The sequence below is a fragment of the Pinus tabuliformis genome, chromosome 7 (assembly GCF_031772625.1).
Source record: "Pinus tabuliformis cultivar Carrire ecotype Pingquan chromosome 7, CPIR1, whole genome shotgun sequence".
NCBI classification, from domain to species: Eukaryota; Viridiplantae; Streptophyta; class Pinopsida; order Pinales; family Pinaceae; genus Pinus; species Pinus tabuliformis.
The window spans coordinates 140,687,309-140,699,324 of NC_142293.1; the positions used below are offsets into that span (position 1 = coordinate 140,687,309).

At 36.1% G+C, this 12,016-nt stretch overlaps 1 protein-coding gene across 1 annotated transcript; it reads right to left on the reverse strand.

Annotated features, from left to right (window-relative positions):
- Positions 1-2,696: 2,696 nt before the first annotated feature.
- LOC149246147 (bZIP transcription factor 53-like) lies at positions 2,697-4,605 on the reverse strand. The gene is made up of 2 exons (XM_089457839.1): positions 4,464-4,605; positions 2,697-3,552 (listed from the first exon to the last, which is right to left on the reverse strand). The coding sequence occupies exon 2, from the start codon at positions 3,521-3,523 to the stop codon at positions 3,002-3,004; it is 522 nt and encodes a 173-aa protein (XP_089313965.1). The 5' UTR covers positions 3,524-3,552; positions 4,464-4,605; the 3' UTR covers positions 2,697-3,001.
- Positions 4,606-12,016: the final 7,411 nt, after the last annotated feature.

Consider the following 12,016-nt stretch of genomic DNA (forward strand, 5'->3'; position numbering starts at 1 on the left):
TAAGAATGTGTTCATCTTTCATGGGATTAATCTCAATAATGAATTCAATCATATGCATTTCAATTTGAATAATTAAAGACTTCTAGCACATATAGTGCACTTACACTTCGTCAATTTACTGATCTTGGTCGATAATTTATGTTACAATTTAAAACAATTAAATTGACAAACACCATGCTTATAGAATAATCATATATCAGACATATGTACTTATTGCACTTATTGCAGTGATGAATAGATTGCTTCAGCCATGTGTGGGCTTGGATATCATTGATATAGCTATATATTATTATGAAGCCCTGTAACTCATTGTTCATCATTTGGTCATGATGTGTTGTGGAACTTTTGGCCCATGTGGCCTCTTGCATATGGAAAAAAGGCAATGGCTCCATCAGAATGTTTGTACAAAAATGTGGAGAAAATTTTTGCAGCCCTCGTTCCATGTTCAGGGGAGCATGTTTAAAGAATAGAACATGGTGTTAGCCTAGTTGGCACGTGGCAGCTTTTTCCTTGGATCCCAATGCCTATTTTGTAGTGGTGTTTGTAGCTGATCTGGTTCATCAACAAATCTGGTATATCAGCCTTGTCTGTGGATGTCAACATGGTGTTTAAGTTGAGATTAGACCACCCTTTGCCATTGATGTCAAAGGGAGGGAGAGAGTGACGCAACCAATTGAGTGAGAGTGAAGACTAGCCAGTTAGTTATGATGAAGATCATTTTGGTGGAGGGGCTGAAGGTTGCCGTCAATGCAAAGAGGGAGAATGTTGTCAGCATGGTGTTAGCATTAATGTCATTAATGTCAACCATGGGGAGAGTTTGCCAGTTCAGCCAGGACATTGGTTTCAACCATGGAGTACCAGACGGTCTGCATTCGTGTTACAGGACTCTAGTTACCGGAATTCAATACTCTGGTAATTCTGCGTTTGCCACCGGAATTCGATATTCTGGGAATTCACCAGTGTTCCAGCTGCGCAATTGACTTGGTCTTCAATGTGTGAACGATTGAACAACACCATGGTGTTAGTGGTTAGAATTGGTCCTTGGCAACATGTGAATGCTTTGATTAGTTTGGTTATGGCGTTGATCTCGTCCTCCAAGTTATGGTTGATTTAATCAAGTCTCCAAGTGCATTGGAGGCGTAGTGGCATAATGGCCGAATTCGTCTTCATGAGTTAATGTGGAGCAATTGGTTTGTTAGTGGTCGTGGATCCTGTATAATGTAAGCAATGGGCATTGATTGTTTAAGTGTCACTCATGTGGATCGATCTAGAGTTTTGGTGAGAAAGTGATTGGAGCCGAAAAGAAAATACCTCTGCGATGGGCAGAGTAAGCACTGTGCCATGTTGAGGAGTCATCGGGCAATGCTTAGTTGAGGTCTGGATGCATTTATTCTATGCTTTGATTTGGTCACGCTTGGATCATGTTGATTTGGTTCTCTGGATGGTGTGAAGGCGTTAAAAAGTCTGAGGATCGATTAGTGGATTAATCCAATCATGCTAAACCTCATTGATCTGGTTGTGGTAGAGGACTGAATTGATTATGAATGGTTCTGGTTCATTGCTGAAATCATGAGCGATAAAGATAAAAAAAAATGTGGTATTTCGATTGCATTTGTTCAATGGTTAGAGTGTACGCAGTGTGTGTCGACAATGGTGCACAGAGCATAGTCAGTTGGAGTATATGTAGAGGTGCGATGGAAGAGATTGTTGTGGAGAAATTTGGGTGAGTTTGTGTTGCAGACTGAAGGCATTGGACAGAGCTCGAGTTACCTGTGCATAGTTATAACTCGATGGATCTAAGGCAGAGAGCATGAAGAAATCAGAGTGCCCTTGCTTTTGATAGACATGTAACGGAGCAATTGTTCTCTTATCTGCGTGGATAATAGAGCTATAGGATGTGATTTGAAGTGGTTGTGTGCATAGAGCAATGCAATATACCTATAGCAGAGTGTCAATTGGTATACACATTGTGCATGAATGGTTTAGTGCATACCTGTAGCAGAGCAATGACAGTTTTGAAACAACTAGATAAATAACTACAAAGATTAGAGTTTTGAAATGTTGCAATTTTTGTTTTATCGACATAGAAGCTGCTTGTTGTAATTTTGCTACTGAAAATATAATATCTAAATCATGAGAAACCTAAAATGAAACCCATTATACAAAACATATGTTTTGAGTGGCAACTTGTATAACAAATTTAGATTCAATGCAATACAGAAATAACAGATGCGAAAAATGATCATATTGTTCAATCATCAATAAGTTATAGAAAAATCATCAATAAACTGTAAAAGTATGTTTCGATTATTCCTGAAATCTGCCCAGAACATCCTTGAAATATGCCAAAATCATCTCTCTAGTATTTTCAAAACTTCCTTGGAACATTTCTTAAAAATCCACAAGTCCTCAAGATGCAGAAACACAGGATATACTGGTTTTTTTTAAAGAGGACGGTCCCATATAACATACAATATAAAATGTACAAACTTACATTTAAAATAGTGTATTTTTTATTTAAATTTATTCGTTAACTATTCACAATTTTATTTTCTAAGTTAATTATGGATCTTTTGCCATATCTAGATGAACCATGTTCTTTGGTTCAGAAGAATCATTCCACTGGGAGTAAAGTGGAGCAACTTCTCTGCAAATTAAGTCCTGGAGTTACGAGGCATGGCTTAGTTTTTGGGAACTTGAACAAATAAACGACTATAAGAAACCTTAAAATGCAGATTATTACATCAAACAAAGAAATAAATCTGTGCAGGGCTGAATATAATCCAAGGAATGAAGTCTAAGTAGTGCTTTCTCCATCCATCCTACACTAATTTACATCACAGCAACCTCACAAGCAAGCAATGTGGTGCTCACTTTCCGAGATAAGATCAGTCCTCACTTTCTCACATCCATTCTTTGCTTGTAACAATAAATTCTAAAGCTATACAGATTGACAGATAAGAGTAATGTGCTAATTGATATGTTGGAGACACATGAATAGCTAATGATAAATTTCTGTTGATGCCAGGGGATGTGAAATGGAGGGCAAGTAACAAGACTTGATATCCGTTGTATCAATAAAGCCAGTGCTACTACCCAGATCCACATCATTCAGCACTCCTGCCCACTGCATTGCCATAGTCAGGGACTGCAGCTTGAGGCTTAAATCCATGGCATAGGACCTCAGAAGAGAATTCTCTTCTTCCAGCTGCATGTATTTCTGTGAAGCAATGTTGAATTTTGTTAGCATATGACTGTTCTCTGCTCTGAGATGAGCTGCTTCGGCTCTCAATTCATCCAAGTGCTGTTGCTTTCTCATCCTGGACCTCCTTGCAGATTCTCTGTTAGAAAGCATTCTCTTCTGCTTTCTTTCATCGATCGTCAGTTTAGGGTCTTCCTCGGAGCCTGAATATTGATGGGGGATCGATCCGGAGACCTGACTAGAGGGTTCTGAAGATGTCACTGAGGGATTTAAGCCCATTCCTGAATTGGGAAACATGGAATATGACGGGGGAGGAGACATCCTACTGCAAAGCTTATTTGTGAGGCTTGCTGCAAAAACCACAGAGATAGGCAGTGATTGCTATGAGTAATAGAGGTAAATACCAGAAATCCAACACGCTAATGCAGCAGAGGAGAATTTTCAGTTATGGGATATGAATCTGTAAATCCAATACAAAAATAGGTGAAAAACTATAAGTAGAACCCCAGAAACCAGTGGCGAGGATGGAAACATAAAATCCAAAGTCAAGAAGAGTGCAATCTTAGATAACAGTAATATAAATTGCTGATTATGGACTTTATAACAATTTAGTTTCTAGTTCTGCTGATTGCATCTAAGCGTCTTAACGAAAGATTGTGTAAATCTAGATGTAGGATTTAGATCTCATGCACTGGTCCTGCTTGCGCTTGTGGCGGGAGGAGGCTAATTCGATTTAGCAAAAGCTCTGCAACGTCACAATTGCATTTTCCCTGAGAAAGGATCTAGATCTGATGCAATTGCCCTAGCTGCTTATGTGAAGGGAGATAGCTATTTCGATTTAGCAATAGCTCTGCAGCATCAAAATTGCATTTGCCTTTAGAAAAGAATGCGGGGAACTAGATGTAGGATCTAGATCTGATGCACTTTCTCTACTTGCTTATTTGGTATTTGCAGGAGAGAAGGCTATACACCCAATACAGGGATGCAAGCGAGTCCGCTTCTGGCTAAAGCCCAGAATTGGGAAGCAAGTATGGGAGGAAAAAATTATAAACCCAATACAGAGAATGGAGAAACGTATAACGAAAACACGCTTCAACATGAAAAAGACCAGTATTAAGGCTAATAACATAAATCCAATACAGAGAACAGAACTGAGAAAACCCAATACACACAACAGAAAACAGAAAACACTTATGCAGAAAGCATGCCTAAAGACCAGTATTGGAGAGCTAAAAGCATAGACCCAAATGACAAAATATACCTAAAGGCTTGTAGTGAAGCTAAAACCATAAACCCAACACAGAATGGCAGAGAAATCACAGCAACAACACCAGGAAGGCATCTAGGAAGGCCAAGGGGAAGTCTTGGCAAGGAACCCAAGAAGGCTTAAATAGAAAAAGTTTATGCAAATTTCCACGGTATCATACAGGGGAGGGAGTTTCCTGGTCTAATCTCAAGTAGAAAAAACGTGTGGATTTGTCCAACTAACAGCTGGGAAGCAGCAGCAACTGTTAATAATAATGATAAAGTGGACCTTAAAACTATGAAAAGGAAAAGTAGGTAGAAGGTGGTGCGCAAGGAGCCGGCGTAGTTTAGCCATTAAACTGTTTGCAATTTTATTATTATTATTTTATTTGGGGTATATACCCATTATAGACTTTCTTCATAAGATTAATCTGTTTATTAGTGGGATCTGTTCAGAAAGATTGATGTCCAGTCAATTTGAAATTGATGTTTGATTTTATCAATTTCCAACATGTTACAGCAATGGTCAGTGGGACCCAAATCACAGTGAGTGGACCCAAATCACTGTGATTGGTAAGAAAATAAAAATGCTAACTTAAAAATCCAGAACTGCAGTTGGAACAGGGTCCAGGGATTGTTTGAATCTCTGCATGTGGAATTTGAAAAATCTGCCAACAGGCAAAAGAAAATAGTTTAAAATTTTGTTATCATGGAAACCATATTGGGGTTTGATTCATCGTTGTACAGCAGAGGACAACAGGGGCGGCCGCCAGTTAGTGGCTGGAATCAGTTTGGATAAATTTAAGGGAAAATTGAGAGTATCACGTGCTCCAAGAAATTTGGTACACATGGATGAATCAATATGCAAAAATTTTAATTTGATGAATGTGATTATATATTAAACTAGTGGTTTTTAGTGAGATTTTTTGGAAGTTTTTTAGTGGGTTTTTCAGGGTTAATTTTTTTAAAATTCGATAGGAATTTATTGAAATCACAAGTTTGATGGGTAACCCTGCACAATAAAAATGCTCTGGAGATTTTTCAAGACGCTGAATTCACATATACAATCAAAAAATCAATTTAAATAACCCAAATCAAAATTTCACCTCAATTTTTTCAAAGTTGTCTATAATGAGACTTTTTGGAAGTATTTCAGGTGGGTTTTTCCGGTCAAAATCCAGCAGCAATTTATTCGAATCGCAAGTTTGATAGCTAGTTTCTGCACAATCAAAGTGTCCAAGGGGTTTTCCAGGGTGCTGAATCCAAATATGCAGTCAAAAAACCATTTTAACTGCAACAAATCAAGATTTAACCTCAATTTCTTCCACCGGATTCCGTCGCCGGAATCTCCAAAAAGTCACATTATAGACAACAACACTGGAAAGTCCAAAAAATCAGACTAAAAACAACTCCTAAATCAAATTCATTTTGTTAATCACAACCAGATAAATGTGGATTGTATGGAAATTGTTTTTAAAAAAATATAAGAGCGATTGGATTGGTTGACAATTTTGAGACAAAATGGGGTCACCACTACAGTGTAGTGTCTGTACATATTTAATGAACGTATGATATATGAAAGCATCACTCTCTTTTACTATTTTGTTGGTTTATGAATGGAATGCAGACAGGTCTCTTCTGGGTAGGTCCGCTGCAGCACGCCAAGAATCTATGGTAGATGACCACTTTAGAGACTTTTGCTTTTTCTACATCCTTGTCTTCCTGTATGTGAAGATTTCTGGTGAAGAAACTGAAACCTTTTACCTATCACTATGTTTCCTTGTGTCTCAAGGTATCTAGGTTATTAGTTTTTTATTTTAAAAAAAGCAACTTTCCTGCATGGTGGGATAGGAATGAGTACAAAGTAGAACTCAAATCACTAAGAGAATATGCAGCATTATAGATGCCGATGCTCAATGTTAACATTTTCAAGTTGGTAGTTGGAGTGTTTATATTAAATTTGTTATAGTATTAAAAAGTGGTAAGTGTATTCTGGAAAAAGGATGTATTCTTAATTTAAAAAAACAAAATAAAAGTTAAATTATGATATACCAAATAAAAGTTAAGTTGTGATATATTTTTTTATTGTAAAAATATTTTTATAATAATATTTTTATTTTTATATTTGATAAGAGTAAAATATATGTGACAGGTGTAAAACTGGGATTAAATTGAGATGGGAGGATATTCACATTCTTTCAGATCATTTTAAATTAATTTAATTAACTAATTATTATATATTATTTTTATTATAAAAAATTATAATCTTTTTATATTAAAAAATATTTTATTATTTAAAAGAAATAATTATTTAATATATTTAAAAATATAAATATTTTTATGGTTTGAAATTGAATATTTTTAAATTTAAAGATAGAAATTCAATGAATCTGTTAGCATCAAATAGAAAACGATATAACATATAATATACTTTAGTAAGTTTATTTTTCGTTGTAATATAACTTGGGAGCATTTAATGATAAGGTGGTTTTCTACATCTGGTTAATGCTATTGTTTTAATTTTGTGAAGAGTTTATATAATTTAATTTTTTAATAATTATTTGGTTAAAAGTATTTATTTAATAATTTTTTATAATTATTTTGTTAAAAATATTTATTTAATATTTTTTATTTTATTCTAATTGTATTATAATAAATAACATATCAGATATTTTGAATAGAATAAATATATTATACTTATAAATTAATTAATTAATTAAAATATACAAAAATTAACGTATAATTTTTAATATAATAATAATAAAATTATTATTTATTGTTTTGTAAGTAAATAAACAATATAGTTTTATTTTATATTTTTGTTATTTTAAATAATAAAAAGTTTATTTTTTATTCATCTTAATATTTGATAAATTTTGAATTATAATATATTTGGGTTCGTTAAAAAAAATGATGAGTAATGGTATTTATCTTTAGATAAGGGAAATGCAAATGTAATAAGACATAATGTATTAAATAGTATATTGTAAATGGGTGGTTTCCCTGCTAAGCTTATTAATGTAAAGCTACTTCTTTTATATTTTTCCTTTAGGAATTATTCCAAATGTATTTATGTTGGTTTTAATATGAAGATGTGGGGTCTATATGGTTGTCCAACAAAAGCATTCTGATTTAGGGTATAAGCATCTTTAATGCTTTAAAGATTAGTTTCTTTAAATGATGATGTATGGTGAAAAGAACAATATATGATAGAACCATATTTTTTCATATGACCACACCAAAGAAATAAGCATGAAATGGAGCATGAACATATTCAAATAAACTTAAACATAATATAATATCATTAATGTACCATAAGCACCACAAATTCCATATTATCGCATAGCAAGGTCACATGTAAGCAATGATACACCATGTGTTGTGGAAAACACTCATACATTAATATAACTCCCAACTAACCTTGAAACCTTATGTTGGCGGAAAAATAATGGAAGGGTTGAGACACTAGGTTCAAGCACAGGGGACGACAAAAGTTCAGTCATATTCTAGCACATTGCCTCCATTTTCACCTTATCCATGATGAATAAGGAGTCTCACCCAAGGCGTGCTGCGAACTTAGTTAGTTAAGGGTTGGAATCCAGTATCTGGAAGAATCACATGGAATATATCAATACCAGTAAATCCAGAATTAGACCAATTAGGAACCTAATCTTTAACAGATCAAAAGTATGAAGAGAAAGAACATTATACAGGTGCATATTAAAAATTTTAAAAGCCACATAAACCCACACACACAATACTCGAGTATCCCTGTAATCTCTTCTTTTATTAATCCCAACAACAATAGAATATAACATCTCACTCAAAAGCCTCATAGATAGGTTAGGAAACTAACATGAAAGAGCAATACACAATCGAGATAATAAGAACCAAAGCGGGTTCAAATGGATTCGCAATGGAATTTCGGTATCCTTCCTACCTCTCCCTTTTTTTCCTCTCGGCCTTCTTTTATATCCATGCGCTTACTTGGACGACCACTTCTCCCTCAGATGCTCCATGTTTTTCCTCCTTTGACTGCTTCTATTGTTCCACTGTGAGTATTCCTTTCTACTCGGTTGTGGCTGCCTCAATCCCGACTTCTCTGGCCATGTTTCCACAGTTGCTGGTCTTCGGCGAATCCCTTCCTCTTCTCTAACTGTCTCTTCCGCAACTTCCCAACAGTTATCTTTAGCAAAATGTGGTCATCCTTCCAACATGTCACCTTGGTTCCAAAAACAAAGGACCCAACAGGCCCCGATCATAGTCCATTGATTTTTCCCTGAGTCTGATGTAATTAATGTCATGGATTGTAAATATGATGTTTAAACATTTCTAGTTGGTAGATTCATTAGATTAAAAGTGGTTTTGAGGGTAATGAATCAGTTTTCCCTCTTTTAGAGGCAAGTTGTTTGATTGCCTAGATTCTAGTTCCTTGTTTAGAAACGGTTGAAACAGCTCCTCTTCTCATGGATTTGACCCTTAATGGCTAGGATGAGTGGTTTAGATGTCTATATCATGTATTCTCTTTGTCATTTGCAAAGGTTGGACTCAGCTGGATGCTCAGCACTTGATTGTATTTCTCTTGTAAGCAGTTTTGGCAGGCCATTAATAAGAATTGCAGCTATTTTTATGGGATCCCTGTGCTATGGAGTTCTAGCATAGTTTTTCCTTATGTGATCATTTGTTGACTTGTTTTATGTATGCTCTCAATCATTTGAATGCTTATAGTTGAATGTTTTCAAGTAAGATAGGTAGAATCCATTGTATTTAATGCTCTGCCTTGGGAAAACACTCAATATTTCATGTTTTTTCTACTGTTTAAGAAGGAGCCATGATCTCCACATGCCCTCCTTAGCTTCTCACCAGTAAAACATTTCATTTCATCAAGCTGAAGAATGCTATAAGCTATTCCTACCTTGCCCCATAAAACACACTGCAATTCTAACCTAATTCCCTAAACCTAAACTACCCAGCTCCTCTTGATCTAGCGAAACATCAACAAAACCCAATCAAAACTCCTGTGCTATTATACCTAGCCTAAAATCCTTACCTGATCTAGTCATCTCAACTGATATCCTTACAGAGAGAGCCATCTCCTGGCCTTGTAAGGCTAGCTACAAGGCTAAGCTTGGTTTGTGGTTACCCTAGAAGTTGCCTCCTTTCAGCCTAAGGTAAATCTAGGTGATAATAGGTACAACTAGATCCAAATAGGCCCTGAGGATCAAGATAAAACTACATTTACATACCCCTGGGTAACCTTTGCATACCAAGTCCTCTCATTTGGTCTCTTTAATGCACTTGCTACCTTCCAACGGGCAATATTGGGGATTTTTTCTGATCTAGTCAATGATAGTGTTGAAATCTACATGGATGACTTCACCCCATATGGGGATTCCTTTGAAGAAGGTCTAGAAAACTTAGAGAAATTCCTTAAAAGATGTAAGAAAACACATGTTTCTCTTAGTACAATAAAATTCCATATGATGATGAAGGAAGGAATAGTGTTGGGACATCTGCTTTCAGTTGCAGGAATTCAGGTTGATCCTGCCAAGGTAGAGGTAATATTAAATTTTCCTACACCTAAGACACTGACACAGGTACATAGTTTCATTGGTTATGCTAGCTATTATAGACGTTTTATAGAAAAAAATTCTAAGATAGCATTTCCAATTTTTCAATTGTTACCTAAGGATGCAGAATTTGTGTGGACAGATGAATGTGAAACAACCTTTGTGAAAATCAAAGAACTAGTTTGCAAAGCTTTGATATTACATGGTCCTGACTGGAAGCTCTCATTTCATATCTCTACAGATGCTTCTCACACAGCAGTAGGGTAGTCTTGGGGTAGCAAGAGGACAAGAAACCGTATGTGATTTATTACGTCAACAAGAATTTGACTCCTGCTGAACTGAACTATACGGTAACTGAAAAAGAGTTTTTGGTTGTTATTTATGCTATTAATAAGTTTCGGCATTACATTATAGGGTATCCCACTTTCGTGCACACTAATCATACAACCATCAGGTATCTGATGAATAAACCAATAACTCTTGGTCGTATTACGAGATGGTTATTATTAATTCAATAATTTGATATTACCATTGTAGATAAGCCAGGGAAAGATAATGTAGTTGCAGATTTCTTGTCTAGGTTGGATACTAGTGATGAAGGTGCACCTATAGAGGATAGTTTTCCAGATGAACATATTTTTTCAATTTCTACTCACACTTTGTGGTATGCAGATATTGCTAACTATCTTGCTACATGAAAAGTACCTCAATACTTACCGTATAGAGAGCAGTGAAGGATTATTCATCATAGTGCCTGATATTCATGGATAGAGGGATACCTCTTTTATATAAGACTTGATCAGAAAATCTGGTGTTGCATAGGCATAGATGACTGTGGTGAAGTCAAATTATAAGTGCGGACATAAACAAATTCCTTTAGCCTGATAATGGGTCCAGCCACAATAGATACATTATATGGAATATTTCCTTAGGTTAGAACCAATCAAGAGGGCCTACCTCTTGGTACACGTATCTCATTTGATGATGTCCTTGCTTGCTCGCTCCAACTATCTCTCGCTTCCTTATTCAAGCACCTGAAACAAGTAAACAATAGTAGACAACAAACGTGATAATAGACAAATCGTAATTCAACCTACTTAACAAGTCAAGAAACATTAAGCCATGAATATGTAAGATTACAAAAGATGTAGGAAATCAATTGATAGTTGCATATATTAATATCAAAGAGAGATTACAACCATTTGTCTTGACGTTGCAGTCCTCCTCTGACAAGACTAGGTTCCCACACACTTCTGCTAGCATCCCATGATGGCCTCAATCCACAATAGTTTTAAGGCTCTTCCCTTTAGGCTTCACTCTAAACCAAATCACACTTCTCCCTCACACAACTAGATAGCTACAACTAGTAATAGCTTGTTGTCTACTCCAAACCAAAATAGCATTAACACACCAACATTAACACTCAACAAAAACTAGCTTGTGCTTGGGAAGAAGGGAGGTTTATATAGGATGAATGGATGGGAGATGGATCCTCTTCTCATGGGAGAAGGGCTTATCCCTTGAGGTAGTTCCATCATTATAGGGGAAAGGAGCCCAAACTGACATCCTCGACCCCATTCGGCCAAACCATTTACCAGACTTCTGTTACGAAGCTTCTAGAGCTGGAAGCTTTGGCTCCTAATTTAAAAAACTTTCCATAACAGGACCAACGTGACTGGAACACAGCTCAGTTGCTCCGATCGGTGTTAGGGATAGTGCTAATCTCTGCACATCGGTGCGGGGGAGACAAAGGTCATTAGCGTTGGTCTTGTAAACTAGGAAAAATAGAAGTTTTAGGGGAAATGGTGCAAAAGGGAATTGATCTGCTCATGAAGAGGGACACAATGGGAGTTTCTTCATGAAGGAAAAGCATGTGGGGTTCATTGTAGAGGTCCTCCAGGATCAAGGAACGGGGAGTACAGGGACAGTGATAAAATTTTGTGTAACAGATGCCCCCCAAAGCGTGAAGGACGAACTAGAGTGAGGGATGAAATGCTTT